A 26,934-nucleotide genomic window follows, 5' to 3' on the forward strand; every position below is an offset into this window, starting at 1 on the left:
TGTAAATTTTATATTTCCACAGGATGTGTTTTGTCTTTGCAAGATGCAAAATGCTGTGAAAAAAATTTTCCAAGAAACAATTTTATATATAGGATATACCGGAGCCAATTGAATACATAGCCATAACTTTTGGTTAGTTGTACAGCAGTGTAATGATAAAATGATTTTTTGCATAGTGTCCTCTTGTTACATATAGTATACCTTTCATCTTGTTCCATTTCATTGACTTCTGGCATGAAAGTTAAAAATAATAAAAAATGCAGGTCTTACTATGTAACACTTGACTGTGTGAAGCCCTTTTGAGATAAGGGAATTCTTACGAGTCTTGCTTAATTTTAAGAACTGTGATTTTTCTTGTATTGGTACCAATGAATTTTTTTTGGGGGGGGAGGGGGAGGGCACGCCGAGTTACTGAAGAACCTTTTTCTATGTCAGTTACAAGGCAATAGCCTGCTAAGCCTCAAGGGAGCTGCAGTGAGCAACTCTCGCAGTGTGGATTTGTTGATGTAACAGCTTGTGTTTAACAGTGCTTTAGTTAATGTTGGTAATGTCATTACACAGCTGGCAGATATGGTTAAGTAGTAACATGCTGGTTCTAATTTAGCTTTGCAGTTGGTTGCAAGTGAATGACAGATGCTTCAGAAAGTCTGTAACCTCTGATTTTGAACATCAAGAGACATTGTCATTATGTCAATATGTACGCAGTCTTGTGGGAGAGTACCTTAAGACACCAGCATCTGAAAGTAAGTTAAATGTTTATTAATAAAATATTTGGAAGATGATCAGCAATCCTTTGGATTTTATTTGTTTATTTATATTGTACCTATTCAAATTCTATGTAATTTGTGATATTCAGCAGTCTTAAATTTGAACTTTATTTTCTAATTTCAGTTTTCCTTCATAGCATACAGTCCTGCTGTATTGAAAGTTAAGCCTTAATATTCAGTTTTAGTGCTGCACTGATGCTTGTCTGTTAGATTTCTTTTGTTACTTTTTTGGTAGTGCCTGAACATGCTGGAGTGTGGGAGCAGAGGTAAGCACATGAGAATGTGAATATCAGTTCTAAGGTTCTGTAGCCTTTCTCAGCAGAGCTTTGTAAAATGACCAAGTGTCTTTATGTAGAGAGATGCTGTATAGTTAGGCAAGCTTGGCAGCTCATACACACCTTCCTCCATAGTGGTGTTCTTTTAATCTTGGACTGCTTGCAGCACACAAGCTGCCACACGTTATGGCCAAGGAAGGTTCTTTGTATGCAGTATAGATATGCAGATAAATTCTGAAGGGACTTCTTTGTTCACTGCCACATTTTAAATTGTTACAACTTCAGTTCAGATGTTTTTTTAGGTATGTTGAAAGGAATGGCAAACTGACCTTTTGAATACTTTTAAGTTTTGCGTGGCACTCATTTGCTTGCTACTGAAGTACTGCAGTTGCAGCAAATTTTATATCTTCTTATAATGTGAAAAGTCAAAACTGAATGCTTTTTAAATATTACACGTATAGGAGATAAAAAAGTAGGTCAGAATTTGCTAATGATAAATAGCTTCAGAAGCTTCCTGCAGCCCAGGAAACTTCACTTGATTGTTTTATTGTTAGAGGAGTTGCAAGCAAATTTTGTCTGTTGATATTCCAAGGCATATGCTTTGCGAAAAATTTTGGCAGATATTCTCTCCTTCCTGAAATGTTTGTTTAGGCCTTGGTCTATGTTATCTTCTATTTCATGGCAAATATCTGTGTTTCACTTCTAAAAAGTGATGTTTTTAATTTCCTGGTTTGATACGAATCTTAGCTTATAAGCAGCTCTGTGGTGGCAAAAAACCCCCAACCATGTCTAGTTGCTTGAACTAGCGTGTTTTGCTTTCTGAATTCCCAAAGCCAAAAACGTAGCAGTCAAACCCTAAAACCACCTTATGTACTACTATTTAGGAAACAAGTTTAGAAGTACGATGATATAGTCTTGCATAAAAGATTGATGAAAAGAGAAACTTACTTTTTTATGTCCTTTTGACAGAGTAGTTTTAGTTCTTCATACAACTTTTAACTGGTCAAGATCACAGCTGATGTTTTTGATGAAGCATAGTGGAATTATGTTTGTGGTTAATTTCATTTGAATATGCAAGTGTATTTTTAAAAGCAATAGAAAAGTCTTTTGGGGGATACTACATAATATATTCTACTACCTGATACAACACATTGCCTAAAATTGATTTCAGCATAGAGGCCAATGAGATTAGCCTCTTTGAGCCACAGACAAAAAGCAATTGTGTTTGAGTTTAGTTTATACCTAGATAATAGAATGCAAAAAATTAGTAATAATATTCTTGTTAGCATTGTTATACTACTAATTTATTTTAAAAGTTATAAACCCAAAAGTTATTAATATGAAGATATTTTTTAAATACTGTGAAAACCTTAAAATATCTTTAATCAGGAGAAAATTGCTTTATGCATGACTGGTTTGAAGCTAAGCTTGTCGCAACAATGATTCTCTTGGCTGCAGATGTGGAGCAAATGAGGAATAAATACAGGTAAGTATGAAGTATCTTATTTTAATTATCTCTCTTTTTCAACCTTTTCACTCCTGAAAGATCTGGTAGAAGCCTGATCAAGTCAGGAAGCTGTCCATTTCTCTCTGTAGACTTTCGGTCAGCCTGATCATTCCTTAGACCTTGTCCAACTGTTGCTGCAAACATACTGGGTAACATTTCTAAAGATACTTAAGTGACTTGGAAACATGTGTCCTATTTATTTCCATAAGTGACTTCAGCACTTAAGGCAGATACTCAGAAGAAGACTTTCTTTTTTAATTTTTGTTTTTGTGTAGTGGAAAAAGCAACATAGAATGGATTGAACTAGAGGCTTTCTTGAACCCTCTTCTGGATGTCTTGATGAGACTTGGCAGTAATGCTTACATACCAACACTGAAAACAGATAAAAGCCTACAGCTTCTCTTGAAGTTATTGCAGACCCGTTCGTTAAAATGTTCCAATACGCAAGATGGTTAGTGATATCTTCAGTATACTGTGTCTTATGTTAATTATAGTCTAACTAAAAGTAAGGTACTTACTGTTTTAAGGCTATATTGTCAAATTAATACTAGCCTAGAAGTGGTAAATGTGAAAGTTGACAATCTGGCATATCTGTTACGAAATAGAGCTGTGGGTCCAGTCCTACAGGAGCTCTTCTGAAGGTGTCCCAAGGACTGGGAATTGAGAACGTGGAAGCCTTTGAAGAAATCAATTGTTACCCGTTAAGATTAGATTAGCAGTTAGTTAAAATATGGAGAGTGTGATTGTATTACGAGTATTTATAGGCCAATGTATGGGTTCCATAAATCATGTAGACACTTCAGAAAGAAGTTAGTACAGAAACTCAGCTTAATCTGCTTAGCTGCTGGAGGTTCAGCCAGAGCCTTCCCTGAGTGCATAAAGTGATCCTGCTGGACATACTGTTTTCTGAGTTGACCGGTAGGTACTTTTGTCTCCACTAACACTATTTAGCCTGCAAAAGACAGGATGTCTCTGATTATTTCACAGTATTAGGCATGATTTCAGTAGGCATGCTTAACTTGCTTGCTTTAGTTTGACTGTGTTTAGATGCAAGGAGGTTAAGAGGTGCTTATTTAAGGACAAGACTGCTGATCTGACTGTCGAGGAGTTTTGACCCCCCACAGATTGAGAACTTTTAGCTGGTAGACTTTTCAGGAGAGTCTGAACAAAAGCTATGGAGTCCTTACTACTCCTTTTGTGAGAACTTGGTCAGTTTGTAACAGGAATAGCCTTTTTTTTATTTTTCCTGAGAGCAAATTCTAATTAATGAAAATAATACTGCAATTTTTAATGCTGAACTGGAACAGGAGGGTTCTTGGTGTTTGTTTTCTGCTTCCCCAGAATTTTGGGATTTTGTTTTCAGTGTTTTTATAACATGGAGTACAAGAGTAGTTTTGGAGTGGGGGCCACAGATTTAGGCTCTTACATGGAAAACAAAAATTGTTATTTCAGGTTCTGCATCCAGATTTCATAAAGATGTCTAAGTGCAGCCCTGAAGTAAATACTTGCCCTCATTTTAAAAAGTGATTTATTATATTTACACCCACACACCCCTCCCCTGGAATTTTAGCTGTTTGACTGAAATACTGAGCACTAGTTACGCAGGCTGTTAAAAGTTCGTATTGTGTGATGGTCTCTGACTGCTGAAGTGAATTCCTTCAAGTGAAACTCAACTGGAAGATGTGCCCCAACTGCCAGTGCGCATTCAGGCTACGGCAGAAGGCTAGAATAAGCCTGAAGCAGAACACTACAAAACACATGCAAGTGCATGTTAGGTTTTTAGTATCGTGAATTGAACACTCTGTGTGCCTTATTTCCTTATGTGCTTGCTAATGTAGATGTAATGGATGGCTTCTGCTTTGGGAATTTTGATGCTTGATATGCCTGATTTAGCATGTTAAATTCTGCTGCCAGAGTTCTTAAGGTACAGCAAGGCTGAGCATCGCCGTGTCTCAGTCCTTTTGAATGCCCCCATAGGTACTCCAGTACAGCTTATAATCAGTGGAGTCTTTCCAAGAGGCTTTCAGAATTGGAGTTGTAATACATGTCCGTTTGGGCTAAATTGAACAGGAATTACTTTTCTCTTCTTAGGTTGTTTCCTACAATATTTTTGTGCTACTTTGTCCTGCACAGGAGAGTCAAGTAATAAATCTTGTTTCCTCAGCCATGAGTTGACTGGTGAGGGGCAGGAAGAGTAATTCTGTAAAATACAGAAATTTTGTTTCTGTGTTGGTTAAACAGGAGGTAAAAAGTCCTGTCTGTCAAATGGAAAATGGTAAAATGAGAGGGAACAAGAAAGGAATTTAAACTTGTAAAACAAAAATAATGATTGAGAAATGTTTTAAGAATACTTTAATGGGGATAGACATGTCTGAAGTGCTTGCTGAAATTAGCAGCATTTTTCCACAGGTCTTACTGTCTGTGCTGTTAGACTTGACTATCTTAAACAGTAAGTTTTTGCTCATTATTTTTTTTATAGCATTACAGAGCCATTGATAGTGGATTGGATTTTATGTCCAACATGTTTATCTGAAGAATTTCTGAATTTTAGATGCAGATGTTTTAGTGATTTGAGACTTGTGGTGAAATGTGATAATAGTCTGACATAGTTGTTTGTTCTAAACAAAGTAAGCATTGGAAATGCAGTCCAATGAGCCATTTTAATAGAGAACATTGAAAGTAAGTACAATATAGCTTTAGAACATCTGGAAGTATGTCCCTTTGTATTTCTACCTTTTGAAGGTCTTCCATTTTATAATTTGCTACATGAAGTGTAACTCGGGGTCAACCTCAGAAAAAACCAGCCATTTAAAACCTCTGGGTAACTCTCCTAACTGCTGAAACTATTGACTGATGTTTTTAGAACAAGATGATCATGCAGAGTACTTGAAGTCCATTTTCCATATTTATGTGTTATTTCTTTGGCTTTCAACTAGCCCTTACCCTGGAAGCAGACTGAAGTGTGTGTGTGGTTAAAACATGATTTACCAGTGACCTACCTCTCTTGTGTAATAAACTTGTGTGGTCTTGTTTGTGAAATGCTATGCACATGTGGTATACTTTGTAGCCTTGACTTTATTGTAGAGAAAGTGGCGCATTTTGCGGTGTTTTTGTTTTCAGTGTTAAGCCAGGAAGCTACTTGACTGAAATCTTGTAATATTACTTTCTATTCAAAGCTGATTATTTCTAAACAGCAAAAAAACACCAACCAAAAAACCACTTCTCACTTCTGTATGTAGTATATGGGTAACTGCATTTTTCTTGCATGCAATTAACTGCTGGATATGGAAACTTTTGTTCTTTATTAAAGAGTAAGTTCATTATTAAGCTGTTTGTGCAGAGGGTTGGGAATAGAATGAAGGTGTGCATTAAAAGTTGGAAAATTATGCTTTGGTCTTCTGGTCCTGTGTGGGTTTTCATTCACTAATACATGTTAAATCTCAGGAAAGAGTATCATGTGGTTTTGTTTTGTTTTTTTTCAGCCCCATGGCTTACACTGCTGAAGTGTTATAGAGCTGTTTTAAAGTATTGTTAGGTATTTGAATACTTACTACTGTATAACTTTGGTTCTGTAACTTAATTAAATCTACATGATGCAATACATTTCCTAAGAAAATTGCATTTCTATATGTTAATAAATTTAATATTATTTTCTCTTCACACAGATGGAGTATTGTTTTTTATCTGGAAATCTGTCACAACATCTGTGGAGAGTATTCTTGAATTTATTCTCCGACGGCTTACTACAAATGAGTTAAGCACTGTAAGTAATTATTATGAGACATACTTTGGTGTGGTTTTGCCTGTTAAATATGATTTACCAGTGTTCCTAACTTTCATGTCAAATCTTCTAAGCACCTAGAAAGTCAATTTGCATGGCAACACTTCTGTTAACTTTTTTGAATGGGCAAAGTAAGTTAAAAAAAAAAAAGTAAGGAAAGTGTCAAGTAGTGTTTAGTGTCTGTAGTCCATATTGCTTGTTTCTTCTCAAATCTAAAGAAATCCTATAGTAAGAAATCATGAGTATCATATACTGTATCATATCTACTAGTACAGTTGTGAACATAAGATGTTTGGCGTTCAAGACTTTCAGTCCTCAGACTGGTTAATATCTTTATTGACTTTACCGTTTGTTTGTTGCTGTGGCCGATGCTTAAGTATATACCTCAAAGAAACTTGTGACTTTTTAAGCGAAATGACTTGATGGTACAGGAATTTGACTTGAAAAGTACTGTATTGAATGTATCAAAGAACTGCAGTGCTTTTTAGAGAAAGAGAGGGGAGGTACACGTTTCCTTCTCTAAAGGACTTCTAAGTCATGTGTAAATAAAAAGACACAAGACATGTAAAGCAAACCATCCAAACTTTTCCAGATGAAGAGGGATGAATTAGAATGTAATGTTGATGAGGAGAGTGGTGGTATTCTTGGAAGAAAATAAATTTGAGAAAGGAGGATTGGTGGATGTTGAAAAGAAGGCTAATTCTCAGTACTCAGAAGCTCAATGAAAGGTCAAGTAGGAACTTTGAAAGCGAGGAACAGATACATCAGGAGTTTCAAGAGTCTTTTGTTTTAAGACCAGCTACCCTCTGGGTACTCAGCCCCCTGAGCTGGAAGACAGGGATGAGGAGCAGAACGAAGTCCCCATGGTCCAGGAGGAAATGGTCAGTGACCTGTTGCTCCACTTAGACATGCACAAGTGTAGGAGGCTGGATGGGATCCACCGAAGGGTACTGAGGGAGCTGGTAGAGGAGCTCACCAAGCTGCTCTCTGTCATTTATCAACAGTCCTGGCAAACTGGAGAGGTCCCAGCAGACTGGAGGTTAGCCAGTGTGGCGCTGATGTACAAGAAGGGCAGGAGAGAGGAGCCGGGGACCCACAGGCCTGTCAGCCTGACCTCGGTGCCGGGGAAGGTGATGGAGCAGATCATCTTGTGTGCCATCACAGGGCACGTGCAGGACAGCTGGGGGACCAGGTGCAACCAGCATGGGGTTATGAAAGGAAGGTCCTGCTTGAGGAACATGATCTCCCCCTATGACAAGATGACCCACCTAGCAGATGAGGCAAAGGTTGTCGTTATTGTCTACCTGGACCTTGGTAAGCGTTTGACACCATCTCCCACAGCATTCTTCTGGAGAAAGTGGCTGCTCATGGCTTGGACAGGTGTATGCTGTGCTGGGTTAAAAGCTGGCTGGACAGCCGAGCCCAAAGAGTGGTGGTGAATGGAGTCACATCCAGCTGGTGGCTGGTCACAACTGGTGTTCCCCAGGGCTTAGTGTTTGGGCCAGCCCTGTTTGATATCTTTATTGATGATCTGGATGAGGAAACGGAGTGCACCCTCAGTAAGGTTGCAGAAAACAGGTTGAGGGGGAGTGTTGGTCTGCTTGAGGATGGGAAGGCTCTGCAGAGGTATCTGGGCAGGCTGGGCTGAGGCCAATCGTATGAGATTCAACAAGGAGAAGTGCTGGGTCCTGCACTTGGGCCACAACAACCCCACGCAACGCGAGGGAACTCTGCTTGTTTAGCTTGGAGAGGAGGCAGCCGAGGGGGGGACCCTACTGCTCTCGGCACCTAACTGACAGGAGGCCATAGGCAGCAGGGGTCGGTCTCTTCTCCCAGATCACGAGTGACAGGACAAGAGAAAGCAGCCTCACATTGCGCCAGGGGAGGTTTAGGTTGGATATTGGGAAAATTTCTTCACGGGAAGGGTGATGAAGCGTTGGGACAGGTTGCCCAGGGAGGTGGTGGAATCGCCATCCCTGGAGGTGTTTAAAAAAACATGGAGGTGTGGTGCTGAGGGACATGGTTTAGTGATGGACCTGGCAGTCTTGGGTTAATGGTTAGACCTGCTGATCTCAAAGGTCTTTTCCTACCTAAATGATTCAATGTTCTATGATATGGAATAAGAGAAACTGCAGAGGGGGAAGATCTTCAGAATTCTTTGAATTGTGACCTTTGTCACCTTTAATTTTGTATCATAAAAGGTAGAAAACCAAAACAGATTTGAAGAGAAGACCTCAGTTTAAAGATTGTAAGTCTAGTAAACTGTATTTGGATACTCTTATTGGGAAGAAAGGAGAAGACCAAAAAGCGGAAAGGACGAGATGACTGTAACAAGGAAATGGGCAAAATGTAAATTGGCATTTTTAGTATTATTTACTGAAGAGTGAGTTTAAAAAAGAAAATCTGTTTTGTCTCACAGAGGAAGTTGTATGGACAAGGGTGCAGAAATAATGAACACAAGTCAGAATTGCTTCTTGTGTTAGGCGAGTGAAAAAAGTGTGAAGTTGGGGGGAAAGGAAAGCATGTGTTTTTGCAAGGGTGGAAACATCAAGAGGGGTGTGGGGCTCTGGGGTGCTTTCTCAGAAGCATATGGGAAGTAGAAATTGAAGGGGAAATGCAAAGAAAGAAAGTAAGTCTGATAGTGGACAGTCCTCAAAATGTGTGTGTGAAGGAAGATTGATGTGAAAAGCGGTCCTGCGGCAAAGCAAAAGTTAAGTTGCATCAGGAGAGCAGTGTCTGAAAGAAAGTGGAGATTCAAAGGTGTATTTTCTCTCAGAGCTAAAGAAGGAAAAGTTCTTTCCTCATGTAGTTCTGGACTTCATGGCTTTGTATGGAGGAGTTTTTTACAATAGGTGAAGATGTTGCAGATACAATAGGAGAATAAAAAAGCGTAAGCAAGGTACTGCCATGAGATAAAAAGTAGCTGGGGAAGAAGTGCAAGGCACACCGTAGTGTATGTGCAGGGTGCGGTGCTGTGCTGTGATCTGGTAACAGAGTTGGCTTTGAACACCACTTCTGATACTCGGCCTAGCTCAGGTGTTTTCACGTGGCATTTCTTTGGGCCCAGGAAGGGAAGTTAAGTGAATGTGCCAATTAAAAGAAGTGGAGCTTTCTTTCAGAATTTCACAGTCTCTTCTGAGGCATACTGCAGAGCCCTAAACCATAAAGAACCTACAAGTTGAAAAGATCTTAAAAATACCTTCCCAGCATCCCCGCCCCTCCAAAACACCCAAAACCAAACAAACCCAGAATTAAAGAAAGTTGTTCAACTGCAATGACTGCTGTTGTTTTCCTTCTGCTGTCATTGTTACTATTAGTTTTCTTTCTTTTCAGTTTAAGTTTCCTCCTCTTAATGCTTTGGTTTACCTTTTGTTTCCTCATTTTTAGGTTGGCGATCTGGATCGTTGCGATCTATACTTGGCTTTAATTCCAGAGATAGTCAATTTGTGCTTTCAAGTTGGCTGGAAGAAAGGGCCATCTATCAAGAATTTTATTTTGTCCCTCACAAATGCATCTATTCATAATCTCCAGGAGAGAAGTTCTGAAGAGGTAATTTAACGTTATTTACAACAGTAAATATTAATACAAAAGAAACCCGTAAATATTAATCTAACTATTTAAACTACTATAAATATAATTTACTGTGTAAATAATTTCTTATAAATATATTTTATTATACATATCAATACATTATGAAATAATAAAAAGTGAGTATGTATATATATTCGCTAACACATGTGTCTATAGTTGGCAGTGTAATATTAATGTAAAATATTAGTAGCTAAGATTTTTGATACTTCTGTGTTCTTTTGTTATATTTTTTAGAAGTCTATATAGCTAAAGTAAAAGTTTAGTTGTAATAATGTTTACTCAAAACCTTTTTTCTCAAATATGAACCAATCTTACTGTGGAAGTTACTGTTAAATGAGAATGCCTTTTGTATTAATGATTTGTTAAATTTTCAAGCTGGAACATACAGAGAAAAAGAAATTCCACAACCTAGAATTGCTTTGGCTTTTTCATATAGTTATGTTCATTGTCCCATAGTTGTATGTATTAGGCTAGTATATCTGAAATAGATACGCTATCAAAAGGTAAGGAAACATTAATAACTTTTATAAAATGTGGAGATTTAAATTAAGATTTAATTTAATTTTAAATTTGTTGGGCAGTAAAGTCTGGTATTTTCTGGGTTGAATTATTGATCAAGAACAGTTAAGAACACATTAAAAGATCACAAGTATTTGATTTGCTAGGTTTACTTTTCTAAGGGAACAGAGGAAGACTTAACCAAAGGAAAAAAAAATTATAAACATTATGTGAGTTACATGCTTATTCCAGTTTCAAAGTAAACATTTTCTGGGTCAAACTTAGTGTTTACTGGAGGCCTCTATCAACTTACTTTGCATTCAGTGGAATTATATTATGATGATTTCTTTAGTTGCACGTATAGTATGTCTTCAGTTTAAGAAGAAAAAAAGAAAATGCTGAGTAATTACAAATGAGAAGATCTTTTCTGTGCTCTAAACAGCTGAAGGTCACTTGAAGATATTTAAATAACATTAAGTTTTTAACACTGTTAGGGAACTGTATGCTTATTGACTTTTTTTATTGAGACTTTTTATTTCATGCCTCCGTGGATATGTGCATTTATCACACAAAATAATCATAGTAGGTTTTGTGACCTTTTAGCCTCTTGGAGCAGTTAGCTTGTGGTATTCCAAATTTCAGCTCTCTTGTTGCATTGGGTTTCTGACTACATGGACCCGCATCTTTTTTCTAATTGCTATCCAGCAATATATATATATATGAACAAGATAGAAGTGTTCCATCATAGTCAAGCTAGGTGCTTGCACTTGATGACTAAGTGACTGTAATTTCTAAGATTTATACTTCTTTAAGTGCTTGCAGTTTGTGATTGATTGCGCTGACCCAACCAAGCAAAGCTGTATTATGCGTAGGGTAAGAAAATAAGGAAGTAGAAGGATGCAGAGTTGCTACGTTGTGATGTCTGAGATGATACAAATAGGAGGATTATCAATTGTATCAATAGGTCATTTGTATCCTATTAGAAGAAATAGGTGCATGTGTTGTTCATGTGTAATTCGGTTTTATATAGGAACCGAAACTTAAAGAACAAATTAAAAAAGCAGCTAGCATGGCCTCACTTGCAGCAGTTTGTGAGATAATGGATCAGAAGCCTGAGGCACACCTTGAATCTCTGCCTTCTGTGGATGCTCTGAAGAGATTTATTTCTTTTTCTCAATTCAATGAAGTATTAAAGAAGCCATCTTACTTTGAAGAAAAAAGTAGGTACGTCTGTGCTATAGCTTCAGTAATTCTCCAGAATAAATTTAATTAGCATTGAGCAGTGATGAGCAGTGATTAAGAATGCTGGCTTCTCCTGTTCTTTTCTTTGATAACTTCTTGCCACGATAAAAATGAAGAATTCTGAACACAAACTATTCATTCAGTTGTTCTTTTGTCTTAACATTCAGGTTTTAGAACATTAAAGCAGCTATAACTGATCAGGCTAAAGGTTCTTTTTCTCAGTCCTCTAGTGCTATGAAGCCAGAGCTAGCTTTGAACATTGCATATTCTTATACCAGCTTCAATACATGCACTGCACAGAGCCATAGCATGTATGCAAGCGAGTGTAAATGGAAGTTATTTACTGTTGGGGAAGGGAAGCCCAGAGCCAGCCTGAGGGCTAAAACTCGAATACTTGGGTAACAAAAAAAGATGACCAGCTTATAGTGATGTTTCGACTGAATACTCTCCCAGATGCTTGACTAATGACTGCCTAAGCCCAGAACAGATTTTTCTGTGTTTAAAAAAAAAAATTATTTGTAGATTTCTCTTCCATTAACTTGTCCAGTCTCCCTTGAACTTATGTAATTTTTAGTGTCTTGAAGAAGTATGGTGAGTTTGTACGGTTAAACTTCCTGGTGGAGTATTTTTCAGGTGGAGGAATTTTCAGGAAAAATTAATGAAATACATATTTAAGAATAATATTATTCTTACAGCTTATGTGAAGAAACATCTCAAGGATGGGGGAAAATTGTTGCACGCTATATTCATGACCAGTGGGTTTGCCTTCGTTTTATTTTAAATTCATACCCAAGACTGGCTCAGGAGTATGAAGAACCTTCAGAAATGTCATTATATACAGTTGAAAGGTCAAGAAAAATTCTACAGCTGGCATTAGAAGCGCTAACTATTCTTCCTTCAGACCAAATTTTACCGGTGTTTGACTGCATGAAAGTCCTTGTTCCCAAGGTAAAAGATAAAAACAACTGCACGATATTAAGTTTTGGGAGTGCTTTTTGTCAAATTTAACACTTTATTCTTTTTATTTTCAGCATCTGGATTCATCGGAATCTCTTTGCATAGAAGCATTTGATTTGGCTTGGAAAATGATATCCTCTTTGAGCAACACACAGCTAATATTTTGGTCCAATCTAAAAGCTTTTGTTCAGTTAATCTTTGATACTGAGATTCTCGCTGCTGCTGCAAGTGCAAAGGGTCAAGCATATGCCAAAATAAAAGAGGTCAGTTTTAAGAGGAAGGGAACATAAATTTTATCCAAATCTAATAATGTATTTTGCTGCTTATTTTCTCTTCAGCTATTGTGAATTTTTCATTTCCAAAAAGGTACTAGTTTGAGAGTGTTAAGACAAAAAATCTGAGAATTAGATTGAGGATAAACAAATACATTGTTTGTTCTTGTAACACAGAAAATAAGTACAATTTCTTCAGTTTTTAGGCTGTTCAATATCTTTTGCATTCAGTAAAACAGATTTTTTCAGTCTTCTATTTTTACATTATGCACTTTGTCTTGAATATTTTGTTAAGGATTTGCCACCTGAACTGTCACAAACTATTAATATTCTGGAAGAATTACGCCTTTTTCTCATAGTTTAGTCTCTGTGAAAATACTTTCTTAAATGAGAAGTTAGAACTGTTCACAGCTTCCATAGGTGCTGTTGATTAAGCCAACTTTAACTGCTGCTTTAAAGGCGCTTTTTTCCTCTGAGGGTCTGGGTGTAGAAAACATAAAAATCGTAGTCACCTTAGAGTTCAATTTAATACTGCACGGTAGAGCTGCCTCCACAGTTAGGAAGAGGAAAAAAAATTTTTTTTACTTTTTTTTTTTCTCTTTCTCCCCCCCCCCCCCCCCCCCAAGATGCATGCAGTTTTCTGTACTCCAGAGTTCTTGCATATGTCACGGTGTTCTTTTTTCATTTTGAGTCACTGAAATGATGTCTAAGTGAAACTAAGTCACAAAACTAGGATGTTGGTTCATCTTAGCTTTACACACTGGGAAGTTGTTTACTATTTCTTTTCTAAATAAGCTTTCTTGGGTTTTTTGGTGGTTTTTTTTTTTCCCCTCCGAGCATCAATTAAATGTTTGTGCACAACAGTCCCGAATGACTGTAAGACTTTTACCAGAGCAGTAATACATTACATATTAGTTGCCAGTATATATGTATGCTTAGACTTACTGTGTTACATGCTGCTTTGTGCTTGGCACAAAAATCCTGCTAGGAGGGGTTGCAGTTTTGCTTTGAAGTCATCATAAGTAGCTCCGTTCTGGTGTCATCACACTCTTAATGGTAAATAATAGGAAATGTCTCAGCTTTATTTTCAGCCCAGGTACTTCAAGATTATTTTGAATAAAACAGAGAAAAACAGTTAACTTCCTAGCTATTTAAAATTGCTGTGATATTTCCAGCCTTAAGAATCTTAAAATACAGTCCCATTTATTTTCTCTTTGTTCTTTTTGAAAACTTGCTTCAGATGAATGTTACTGTAATCTATTTTAAACAGTAGATAACATTTCAGTCTTTGTTTGGACCCAAGCCAAAATAAGATAGGTATGCGAAGACGGTAAAGTCTCTCTTCAGTTCCAGGCATTGGTTAGCTTTTTCTTTTAATGTAGATCTGTAATGGATAATTGTATGCTCAGTGTTGTAGTAACTGATAAGCTGTAGTTAGCTTTTTTATTTTTCTTTGATCTTAAATTTTAAGTACTTCAGAATTACTGTCTTACCTTCAGTCTTAGTATTTCAAGCATTATGTAAGGTGTATTTTGCTGATGTTGAGAGTCTGGAGTCTGTGTGACAGCTATCCCATTGTCTGCAGTGGGACATACCATGACAGCAGGCATCAAGGAGCTAAGGTCTCCTATAAACATAGGGGCATCTGGTTGAGCCACCTTCTGCCCCTTCATAAGAAAATGAAGATGAAGTTCCCAAGCAAGTGTCTACTTAGGTATGTTCTTATCCCAGCCCTCAGCAGTCTCTGTTGCCCTTGTGCCCTTGTGCAATGGCTATATAGGTTTAGCTAAAGAGAAGGGAAAATTCAAACTGCCTGATTTGTCACAGAAGCATAATTTTAATTTCGTCTACCTTAGTGCACTCTTTTTAATAATGGTTAGAAATGATGGAACAAAGGAGCATTTTTGAGCCAAAAAAGGGAATATTGCTGTGGTAAAATCCGGAAGGGTTTCTGCAGAGGTGCCCAGACCACTGTGTTCTTAAGCTTAATTTCTTCTGCTGCACTTTTCCTTTGTGATTATTCAGATGTTAGTTGTGCTAGATCTTACATTTCTTAAATTCCTTTTGTGTGTGCTGGACTTTTAATATGTTAATGAGACAATTGAGAAACATTCCAGAATTGAGAAAAGCGTAGTAAATGTCATGCAGCTTCCCTAGAGGCGAAACACAATAGTTCAATTTTGGAATTATTAGGGGAGTTACAATGCCTGTCTCTGCACTAAAAGAAAAGTTTAAATTCTTTGTAAAAAGACCAAATGTTTCTAGGGTGTGGGTTTTTTTTCCCCAGAAAGTGTTTCTTCAGAGTGCGTTCCAGTATTAAATTTAAGCTTTTCATGGGCTTCTTGGTGCTTTAATTCTAGCAATTCAGAACAATGTTCTCTATAAAAATGGAGTTACTGTCAAAGAACTGTCATGTTATCAAAAGTATCATTTTGGAGCGAGGAAGAGAGTAAGCTTTGTCTTGTAAGAGCTGTCACACCATCTGGAAAACCATTCTCATGGACAGCTCTAACTGATGATGTGTAAAAAGGTCTTTATAACTCCCCCGCCTATTCATTCTGAATCTCCCTGTCCTCTCCAAAATGCTTGCAATTTCTTAGAAAAAAAAATACTTTTAAACTGAAGTTTACCCTTGCACTTAGCTTAACGAAGGAGTAGGAACAGAAAATTCTGGGGCTGCTTTTCTCGTTTTCTTTTTCTCCTCCTTGGGGGAATTCTAGATAGCAGTTCCATATATCTTAAATATGCCATCCTCAAAAACAAAAAGTAAATGGTAGACATTTTTCCACTTTTCCACCAAACTTAACTATGAACTTTTAACTTCGGCATGAATGTAATCCTCATTAGACAATTAGTGATATGGCTACCTATGGAAGAATTTTTCTGTAATTTTTTTTTTTTCTAAATTGGTAAGGATTAATTAAAAACACCAGGTTTGTACTTGTGAAGTAAGCCCAGGTGCATTTGTTCAAGTTACCAGGAGATTCTGTGTAAAGCATCTGGTGTTAAATCTGTTTAAGCAAAGATCTGTTGTGTCTGTTGTTAACATAAGCATGTACCGGGCCAATTGTTGCCCGCTCACTTGCCCTTAAATCAGGGAATTGTAAGTAGATTGAAGACAGCATTAAACTGAGGAGAGTTAGGATGCAGAAGATCATCAGATCTGTTAAAATAGGTATCACTGCAATAATATTCCAATAATTCTAGCACTTCTGAAAACTACATTTTGAATCGTTTATTTCTTCTTCTTTTCAGATAATTTTTAAGCTCATAGATATGTCTGCTACAAAGACTGGAGTCTTCAGTGTGGTCCTTAGCCACTGTTGTCGATCTTGGATTTTTCCCACTGTTGATGAGAGAAGTGCCTTGACAAATGCTTTCTTAAATGCTGGAAGTTATTGTGAACTTATCACTGAGGCTTGTGTCTTTGGAACTGTATTTAGGAGAGATCAGAGGTACTAAAAAAAATACCTTTGTGATTGTATTTGTTACAATTTTGTGTGCTTTGTTTTCTTTTAAACTTTGAGATAACTGTTGAAAGTTTTTGTATGCTATTCTGCTAATTTTGTTACTTTGCGTTCTTTCATCTGCGAAGACTTATTCAGGATGTGCATGCCTTCGTAGAAAATCTTGGAGAAAAATGTGCAGCAAATGTTGTTACTGAAAGGTAATAATTTTGAGGCTCCATCTTAAAATATTCAGTGTGAATTGTCTTCACTGTAGTTATGATTGGTGCTACAATAGTAAAGATGCTGGGTTTGAAGTCAGCTTCTTATCATAAAATATCTTGAGTTGAAAGGGACCCATAAGGAGTATATTAATAACCTTTTAAAATATTTGGTTAAAAGGAGTATACATCACATTATATTTGTAATTCAAATACAAAATGTAGAAAACTGCTAAGTATTTTCAAGAAAATGTATCCTACTTGTTAACCTGAATGGGACTGAAATAACTACTTCCTCATTGTTTCACCTCATAATACTTCTTAGGTTGCAGAGCTGATATGTACCTTACTGTAGGCAAAAAAGTTAAGAAACACGGGCTGTAATGCAGCCAGATTGGGAGCTTGGCTTAACATTGGTTGTAGGCCTTTTAGGTTACATACTGGCGAGAGGCTCTGCCTCTAGTTTTTGAAACAGGGACATTGGATTAATTATTTATTATTTTTTTTGTAGTTTCACTTCCACCTTTACTCAGTGGAAGAAGTTCAGAGAAACAGTTCTAACATAGTGTCTTGAGGAGTGTTAGTAGTTGATAAAACCTGAGCTTTTAAAAAAATCTACTGCCAGAGACTTCACTATTCCTGTATTTTCTCTCAAAAGCTTCTTGGTTTTCAAATGTCTGGTTGTGACAGTCTGCAGCTGTGTGATGCTTTGTTACCTGTCATTATCTACTCTTGTTAACTCTACTATTGGCATTAATTTTTCCAGATGTCCCCAAGTAACTAATAGGAATCAAGTGTTGTTTTGGACTAGAATATTTGACCAAAACTGTAAGCATAAATTAGTTGTTTAACATTACAGTTTACAGGCACAAAACTTCAAATACTTCTTACGATATAGCTGTTTCTGTTGAAAATTATTTTAAACACTAAGATTCTATTAAAGACCTATGTATAGAAGCAGGGGCAGGTTGTCTGGAACTCACTGGTTTTCTTCATCAACGATGATGAACAGCCTAAAATTCTGGTTCTGGGTATTTGCATATTTTCTTACTACAGATTATCTTGATGGCTGTATGTTCAAGAATGGTGCTTTTTTGTAATTTAGGAATTATCTTTCCCTGAACAAGTAGAGTTTACTTTAATTGATATTTTACAGTACAAATCGAGATGATCACTACGTTCGGGTTTGTGCTATTAAATTTCTGTGCTTGTTGGATGGATCAAATACCTTGCATAAGGTGTTTATGGAAGACATTTTCATCAAACTACTTGATAAGGTAAGCTTAATTTCTCTTGGTATATAAATGTCACATTAGTACAATTAAAAAATGCAAAGTATTTACAGTTGACAGGATGTATTTACAGCTGTTTGTGTAGCCTGTCTAGATTTGCCCAGTAATAGCACTTTTTTTTTTTTTTTTGTTATGAGGCTGAAGTTAATTCAGCCAAACCAAAATAGTGAAAATTGTCTTTTGGGCCTATTTCTCCCTTCTCAGTGGATTTTCTGACTTCACCAATCGTTATCCAAATTGTTCCATTAAGAATCTTCCTTTAGGCTGTATTTTGAAGCACTGCATTTCACTCTTAACAATTGCAGACTACCTTTTGAACTGAGCGCTGTTGTCTCTTTAGAAGACCTTTATAAAAAGAAGTAGTGGAGAAGATTGGAGTCTGATTTCCTTTGTATCCTGGCTGCTTATGCATTGGCAGTAAAGTCAATGATAAATTAGCAAATCACCCACGCATTCTGGTACTATAAGAACAAGAAATGGGTGGTCCTTCATTCCTGTCAAGTAAATACTGGAGGAGAATGGATAGTATTTGTGTAAGACTGATCAAGTAGGGAAAAGTAAGCTTGAAAAGTGATTTCCTTACTTGCTTACGTATGAAGATTAAACATAAGAAAATAAAGCGTATATGCATTTCAGTACTAATATAGGACTTGGGTTACCAAATTATTTTCTTTATAGAAGTTAAGGAAATAGTTTTGGGTGCCATATATTTTGAAGGTCAAAAAAGTACGTAGGGAAAGATGCTATGCAGAACATGAATTTCAAATCTTTCTAAAGCTCCATTTATCTCATTTTATTTTCATTCACATAAAACATCTTATGGCAGAATATAGATTTCTGTCTCAAAACTAGAGCTGTAGTTACAAGCTCATCTAATTGATAGCATGACTAAACCCGTCTTGTAAATGTAGACACTGAAGTAGAAATGTTGTCATTTATTAACATCTTAAGCTGTCATGTAAGAGCTAGAGTCTTCATCCTCCATTTTATGTAGTCTTATTTTAATTATTCATATACAGTAGGTGCTGTAAATTCTTCAACTTTGTGCTATTTAAAGAGTCTTTAATAGCTAACATTTTGGTAAAAATACTAACTGGAACTGTAGGGTTTTTTTCAACTTCCCAAATTTCTCATGGACCAGCTTCAAAATTTTAATCTAAATACATTTTTTTTCCCTTACTTTCTATTTAAGGCTGATACTAGCTGTGCACTAGACGCTGCCTTCTCAAAGTGTATTTGCATGTATTCAGTTTTAAAGGAAGAATAAATAATAAACTTTTCCATTTGCTTTTAGGATGAACTGGTATCCAGATCTAGAACACGCTATTATGCAAACTCTTTACAACATAGAATTAAAAACCGGGTATGGCAGACACTCTTAGTTCTTCTTCCAAAGCTTGACCAGGTATTACTCTTCACTATGAATTTTTAAGTAAATACCTACTTTCAAGAATAATTTGATGTCATGCAAACTGCATATGTTAAATTACAGCAGGGTATAAAAGCATGTAATCTCTTGTGGCTGCTGTAAAATTTTTGTGTGGTTTCATTCTCTCCGTCTGAAATCATGGATTTATGACCCATTTCTAGAGGTCACTGAAAACTGGGTCTTGAATTTGTGAGTTGTAGGAGACTAGATCGTTCCTGTTAAAGCTAGCTAGAGCTCTGTACTGACAATCTGATTTAAAACTTTTCATTTAGTAAAAATGTGTCTGCTTTATGAACACTCAGGAAATTGAGAAATTGTAGTTTCATTTAATGCTCCTTCATAATAAAATGTTGAAGAAGTGTAATAAAGAAGTTAGATGGTTCTACGATGCTCTCATTAGAGTATTAAAACTATCTTAATACTACGATAAAGCTGAGAATTTTATTTAGCATTTTTTTCTTCATGGAAATAACTAACATATGCATTAAATGATTATCTGATTTTGTTTTCTCAGAATTTTTTGTGTGGAGCCCTTGACAAAGTGTTTCAGGCTGGATTTGGTAATAATCAGGCATCTGTGAAATACTTCATAGAATGGATTGTTATCTTGAGTCTACATAAATACCCCCAATTCCTTAATAAATTCTGGGATTGCTTTTGCTATGTAAGTAAGAAATTTGGCATTCACTTGAAGAATAATTTGAACAAAAAGGGTACAGTTTGTCTTCACATACCTTATTTTCTGTGTATTCCAGTTTTTCTTTAGAAGCAGTGGGTTGTTGAGCAGATCAAATTAACTTGGTAGTCAGTCTGAACTATAGCCTGAGACATTTAGAAATTTGTGATATAGAAGTAGCTGAAGACAAGCAAATACTTTCACTGGAGAGATTTCCTTTTATAATGTACCACTCTGGACAGAGTAGAGCTGCCATAGTGAGTCAGCGTACTCCTTGGCAGTTGCCAGGATAAGACCCATCAGGAACACATGGATGTCCTAGAGTCTGAGTTTGTGAAGATACTGCACAGTCACTTGTGGTTTCCCCACCCAGATTTTGTTTTCTACATCTTGTGTTGTCAGTGGGAACATGACTTGCATAACACATACTCAGTTTGCAGCTTTTAATATGGACTTCTCTCGCAAACTGGAGTTTTGGAATTATAGTACCCAAAAGTCGTGAAAGGGTTGACTGAGGAGAACTGACTTACTGGCATTTCACTTTTATGTCTTGGATTCTTCTCTAAGTAATTACCTGTAAGAGTTGGCCTATAGAAATAGCAATAGTCTTGTATTTTAATGTCCTTGAATTTGTAGCATTGTATATGTGGGCTGAGTAGAAAATGTATGTGCTTGCATCTCCTCCATTGTATAGGAAGACATTACTTGCAGTGGTGCCTCTGCTGAAGGTCACCACTTGTAATAATTAAATGTAGGTATCTTCTTTTTCATTAAATAGCCTAGTTGCTAGTGTAGGTTTTTTAAAAGCTAAACGGTAGGATAAGAATTAAAATTAAATTTCAGAAAATGGGAAAACTGTATATATACGGGGTTTTTTGCCCAAAACCAGGCAGTTTTTTAATATGGCTGTGAGACTATTTTGCTTACTAGCGATGTGTGCTGTGGTTTTGGGGGTTTTTGTTTGTTCTTGTTTCAGGATTTTTTGTGGGGTGTTTTTTTCTGCACAGGGCAAAAATTTCACTTGCAGTTTAGAGTTTATGCTTTTTGGGTTTTTAAGTGTATAAAGATGCCTTGTCATGCCTATTTGAGCTGATGAAAAGTGCTGTAAGGGGTGTGTAACCTTTTCCTATTTCTGAGTTCCTTCTAAGAGCTCAGGCAGCTGGAACTGCTATCATCTTAGCGGATGGTAATCTTTTGGGTCAAAGTGATCTCATGCTGATAACAAATGTACCGAATCACAGGGGGCCCATTTAAACAGACAGAGCAAACAGAAAACGTGTCAGTTTATGAAAAAGGAATACAGATTGTATTTTCAGAGGCTATCCTGGAAAACGGTAACTCTGAAAAGGATTTTCAGGATCATATTGAAAAATAAGCTGAAGTTGAGCACCCAGTGCAGTGCTGTGACAAAATGGGTGAATAGGAGCCATATCTGTAAACAGAAGTGGTGAACAGAAGTTGGAAATGCATTTTTTCAGTATAGAGTGTGGGGGAGGTTGATGCTAGGCTATTCATTCTGTGTTCAATACCTGTCTGTGTGATGCCATGGAAAAGCATAAACACTGAAAACAATCCCCAGGCTTTTTATTTGGTTAGGGTTTTTCAAGGGTAGGGGGAAATACAGTGAATTTGAGTTGAATTTTAGCTCATTTACACTGCTGTATACTTCATTCTTACAGATGTGCTAGTAAAAAGCAATTAATGTGTTAGAAAAAGTGAAATCTTAACAGTATGAACTTTGCATTTTTGTCAGTTTTGCTGTGGAAACGCATAGTTTTTTTAAACAACGTTGATACTGCATCTGCAGAACATGCTGTAAAAACTTCTAGGGTATGAAAACGTTTTATATATGCATATTTCTTGTTCTTTTGCTTTAGGATGAAGAAAAGCTTAAAACAAGTGTCTGCACATTTTTATCGGTGTTATCCCACTTTGACATTGTTCTTCAGAATACCTCAGAGAAAGTAAGTTTGACTAAAAGTGTTCATTTATTCAGTTGTACTGTATATGGAGTTACAAAATAAAAACAGTTTTTGTAGTCTGCTTTCAGAACCTTTTTAATACCTACTTCCTATTGTAAGGTGTCCTTTGATATGGAAAGTACTAACTCTTCCTGTCACCTTTTCAGTGTATTTGGCTTATGAAAATCAGTTAAATGGCAGGTGTTCTGGATACATAGGGTCTGATTTGCTGTGAGTTTTACTAGAGTAGCCACTCCAGTTGTAACTGAACGTGTGGATGCATGTGGGTTTGTTTTTCTTGCTGCTGCTGTTTAATCTGCATGAGATTGGCCAGAGATAACCTCAGAAGGAGGTGACCTTTCTATTAGAGGAACAACACCTGAACCAATGTGGAGTTCTTTGGCAGTAGCTAGTTGATACTACATTTAGAAGTCTTTATTTCAAATTTTCAACTTTTTTATTGAAGTTTAAAATGTGAGTATGAAATAGTTGTTACATTAGATCAACTACTTAACATCTGCAGCAATCCAGGCATTTCTGTTACTTTTTTGGTGTTCGCATACATTTGCAATATCAGCTTTCTAAGTGCTAGAAAATCAGGAGTAAATAGAGGTTTCTGTGTATGCAGAATAATATTTTTTTTTAAAGTAAATTGATACATTTTCAAAACACAAGTGGGACTGTAAGTCTGTGCCCTAGCAGGAGGGAGGGAGGGAAGGAAATCATGACCGTTTTCTGAAGCCTGTGTTGGCACATTTATGTAATGTTAAAGCTTTGGACTTTGTGAAAGGCTGTTATTTGAGGAAGCCGGTTTCTTGGGGCACTCTTACTTCTCTACTTCTGATTGGTACATTAAGACTTAACATAAATGAAAGAAACTTCTTTATCTTTGGTTTTTTAGAAGCCAGCTTTGAAGAAAGCCCTCATAGTTGTTCTACAGTGGTGTTTCAACCATAATTTCAGTGTTCGACTTTATGCATTAATTGCCCTTAAAAAAATCTGGGGCATGTGCAGAATGTTGCATGTGGAAGAATTTGATGCTCTGACACCAGTTATTGAATCTAGCCTTCAACAAGTGGAAAACATGCATGGCACAGGGTGAGTAAAATTCTTCTGACTTCCAGCGTAACATTATTCTTCTGAGCCATTTGCAGCAAGTTTAATTTTCTAAAACAGCACTTGGTGATTTCTATGGGGATTTGGAGGGGCTGGGGCTGTGTTTTTAATGGTTTAAAAAGAAACCAAAACTTGGAAATTGAAATCTAATTATCAGCAAAGAAAATGAGGCTGTAATACTACACTGAATTTATCACTTCAAGTACAAGAGGGAAAACTCAAGGCGTGTTTCAACAGTGTTTGTAATTTAGAGGTAGGATAAAAAAAGACAGTCAGGAGTGCTTAATGTTCTTCCCTGATGGGTTTTGAAGCGATAAAATATATTATTCCAAACTTCCTAATACAAGTAAATTCTCAAATATAAAAATCCGAAATGTGTTTGGTGTTAATATTTGAAAAACCTTCTGTGGGACAAAAACGGATGGGAAAAGAAATTTGGGGTGATGATTAAAATGACCTTTAGATTACTGAATTTTGTACTATCTGTGTATCAGCCCTATTTTTAGGTGTTAATTAAAATTATTTAGAATTTCTGACTGTTTTCAGAGTAACTGGCAGTCTTTTCTTCTTTTTTGAGAACATCAGTATTCATTTCCCTAATCAATGTCACTGTTCCATCCAAGTTGGCATGTCAAGACATGGGATAGAACAAAGCAGCAGAGGGAAGAGTCTGCTTTCATTTTTTTGACAGCTAAAAGTTGTCACTTAACTATAGACTAATATTCAGTTTCCTTCAGAGGCCTAGATGGGATACTTCTTCTTACCAAACTTGCTTCTTTTCACAGTAGATTATGGGCCTTTCTTGAAGCATAAATAAAACTTATTTCCTAAATGCTGTAGTATTGGGTTTTTTTGCTTGGGGTTGTTTTTTGCTGGGTTTTTTTTGCTTTTGTTCTTTTTGTGGTGGTTTCTTTTTTTGTAAAATTGGTTTCTTAAAGTGTTTTCTTTCCTGTACAGTGTATAGTAAATACAGTCAGCTTGCCTTGTTCCTATTCAACAATTAAAATAAAATCCAGTATGTTGGCTTTTTTGCGCATCTTGCATTACTTTCTGCAATTGCAGGAATGCTAGAAGGAACTGGCAGCGAATCCAAGATCACTTCTTCTTTGCAACATTTCATCCACTGGAGGATTATAGTCTAGAGGCAAGTCTTGAGACTATTGCTGATCATTGTATATGTGTAGTTTTGCAACTGTATTTTTATCTTTTTTTGTATGTTCTAATGTAGCATGAATAATGACCAACTATTATTCATTTAAAACTCTGAAAAATTACTTCGCCTAAATCGGGATGGATTTTAGACTAAGACTTCAGCTTAATTCTCTTAATTAATATTGTGTTAAAAACCTACATCAGTTAAGAAGAGGTATGTGTGATGAATGTGCCCATCTGTGTGAGAGTTAATCAGGTTTTGTATTTGTGGCTGGAAAAGGTACTTCTAATAACTGAAGAGCATCTACTTAATGACATCTTGTTTGTTAGGATTTTTGAGGCATGTGTTCTTAGAAGTAACTTGAGGTTGCTTAACAAAATAGCTCTTTGATGTGACCAGGATGCCAGCATATAACTTCTAGAGCATCTTTCGTAGCTATCCTTTTTACTGTAGCTTAAATAGCTCACAGCTGAATAAAGCTGAGGGAAGGTAGGCAAATCAGGGTGCAGTTAAGAAGAGAGAGAGGAACTAAGCTGAAGATACAAGATAAACACGAATGTGAAAAGGGTTACATGTATCCTTGTGCAAACAGTGCCATATTTCAGAGAAGGGATTTGTTGTTGTAAGTGGTGTTCTGTGAAATACTGTTGTGAACACTTAAATATGCTAGATACGACTTAGCAGAATTTGTAAGTGAAAATCCTGAACAAGAAAAAATACAACAAAACAAGGCTAATAGTAGTTAGATATTTAAATATATTCTGAGTGCATCTTCACTTTCATCTTGAGGGTGCACTGGGATAAACAAAATGCATGGGTTTAAAACTCTTCATCTTATTCAGCCTTTCCCTTGGGGTGTGTTTATTCCTCCTTGATAAATTGTGGTTAGCTGTATGGGTAGAGCTGCGTTGGGTTTTACCACTAGATTATAATGCTTTTGACTATTATCCCTTTTGATGTTAAAACAATCCACATTCTTTACTAGAAGTTTATAAGAGCATCTGAAAACTCTTTAGTGTTACATGTAAAATGTTTTCATAAGACTGCTGTGCTGAGAATTAGCATAAAGCATAGCATTAATTCTTTGTTATTCCAGAATTTCAGAACAGTAATCAATGCAGATCCTTAAGAAAGGTCTAATCAGAGAAAGAGACTAGATTTGCGCAAGTTTGGGATAGCACCATATGTAAAGTGATGAATATTGAGAGATATATTAGTAAGTTATATCAAGTACCAAGAAAAATCAGTATTATAATCATAGAATGCTGGATAAGACGTGTGATAAAATTGCCAGAGATTAATTTATTCTGTTTTGCTTGCTTTAGTGGTGCTCTGCTAATAACACTGTGTTACATTGCAGACAATATTTTACACTCTTCCCCGCCTCTCAGAACTTGCTGAAGATGAATGGATCTCACTCTCTAAATTTGACAGATTCACTGATGTTCCTTTGCCAGTAGCATTTCAGTGGTATCATTCTCGAACAGAACTTCGTGATCTGAAACCAAGTGACTGGTCTCAGCAGGACATGGGTAAAATAGAGCAAATCTGTATTAAATATAATTATTTGTATGTAGTAGCTATAAACACAGATCAGATGAAATACAGATGTGTTTCAGCTGAAGTAGGCTTGTATCTATGTGAGCAGAGTATATACCATAAAATGACAGTAGATGACTAAAGGTGTCTACAGTATTACTATTTAGACAGTCTTCTTTACTGAAGCAGCAGTTTCACTACTACTTGCATATCTATATGACTGCTACTTGTTTTTATAGGTTCAAATTCAGCTGAAACAGATAGCCAGACAGAATGGACTGATGTTCAGAAAAAGATTATACCCTGGAAAAACAGTACTCCTAGTTTAGACCTGGAAATGGTATTTCAGGATCGTGCTGCTAAACTTGGTAAATCAAACAGCAGACTGATTGTGGTAGCTTCACTTATCGATAAACCTACCAATTTAGGAGGTAAGTTTGATTACACATTTTCAAACTTTTATTTTAGACCTTAGAGCCCACGTGGATAATAGGAACAAATTTAATCTACGTTGATAATTACAGAATTATTTAAGTACTACCCAGAGAAATAGATCATTGTCCTTAAAAAACTAGTAACCAAGAGAAATACAACCTGCTTGGGAAGGGGTCTTCTGTAGTTACATTTTAAGGGGTGGGGTGGAGGGAGTGCTTACGTGTAGCATGCTTTAATTAAATAGAACTTCACCATAAATCGTGCTCAGTTTCTTACTGTTATTATATTCTTTGTTACAGTCAAGTTTTTAAATGTATATAGAGTTGAAGGAAGTAATTCGCTTTTTCATGTTTTTCTATAATAATTAAAGAAAATCTTTTAGACATGCTAGTTTCTCATGACTGTTGGATGGGAAAACACCTGTTCCTGATTAAGTACTCCTTCACAATATTGTGAAAGCCGTGATATAATAAATCCTGCAAATAATTTCTTGCATTGTGCTTGCTGTTGTCGACAGTTTAAATAACTGCAACGAGACTTTTAATGAAAAATAAGCCCACAGGCAGGTGCTGCCTGCATTGTAATGCCATAACGTGACATTCTCTCAAGCCTTTCATTTAACAGGTACTAGATTTTGAGCTTAAGCATGTGTGTAAGTTTGTGTCCATCCATCCCTGCTGAGGCTTGGACACTTACATAATTTACTTTGTGTAATTGGTATTGCAGAAGCATGTTGTCAGACATAGTGCTTTTCTAATTTTTATCTTTCTGCTAAG

General features: G+C 36.4%; 1 protein-coding gene across 1 annotated transcript in view; it reads left to right on the forward strand.

The window, feature by feature from the left end:
- The window catches only part of TARBP1 (TAR (HIV-1) RNA binding protein 1), a 40,891-nt gene that overhangs the window by 10,656 nt on the left and 3,301 nt on the right, over positions 1 to 26,934 (forward strand). The window contains exons 10-27 of the mRNA XM_037391721.1: positions 605 to 743; positions 2,432 to 2,528; positions 2,825 to 3,000; positions 6,215 to 6,312; positions 9,718 to 9,879; positions 11,450 to 11,643; positions 12,357 to 12,609; positions 12,693 to 12,881; positions 16,146 to 16,345; positions 16,486 to 16,557; positions 17,714 to 17,834; positions 19,144 to 19,254; positions 19,793 to 19,942; positions 21,832 to 21,918; positions 22,817 to 23,013; positions 24,094 to 24,175; positions 25,545 to 25,716; positions 25,963 to 26,154. Coding sequence (XP_037247618.1) covers positions 605 to 743; positions 2,432 to 2,528; positions 2,825 to 3,000; positions 6,215 to 6,312; positions 9,718 to 9,879; positions 11,450 to 11,643; positions 12,357 to 12,609; positions 12,693 to 12,881; positions 16,146 to 16,345; positions 16,486 to 16,557; positions 17,714 to 17,834; positions 19,144 to 19,254; positions 19,793 to 19,942; positions 21,832 to 21,918; positions 22,817 to 23,013; positions 24,094 to 24,175; positions 25,545 to 25,716; positions 25,963 to 26,154 — 2,692 coding nt within the window. The remainder of the gene's footprint in view (positions 1 to 604; positions 744 to 2,431; positions 2,529 to 2,824; positions 3,001 to 6,214; positions 6,313 to 9,717; positions 9,880 to 11,449; positions 11,644 to 12,356; positions 12,610 to 12,692; positions 12,882 to 16,145; positions 16,346 to 16,485; positions 16,558 to 17,713; positions 17,835 to 19,143; positions 19,255 to 19,792; positions 19,943 to 21,831; positions 21,919 to 22,816; positions 23,014 to 24,093; positions 24,176 to 25,544; positions 25,717 to 25,962; positions 26,155 to 26,934) is intronic.

The sequence above is a fragment of the Falco rusticolus genome, chromosome 6 (genome assembly GCF_015220075.1).
Source record: "Falco rusticolus isolate bFalRus1 chromosome 6, bFalRus1.pri, whole genome shotgun sequence".
In the NCBI taxonomy this organism is placed as follows: Eukaryota; Metazoa; Chordata; class Aves; order Falconiformes; family Falconidae; genus Falco; species Falco rusticolus.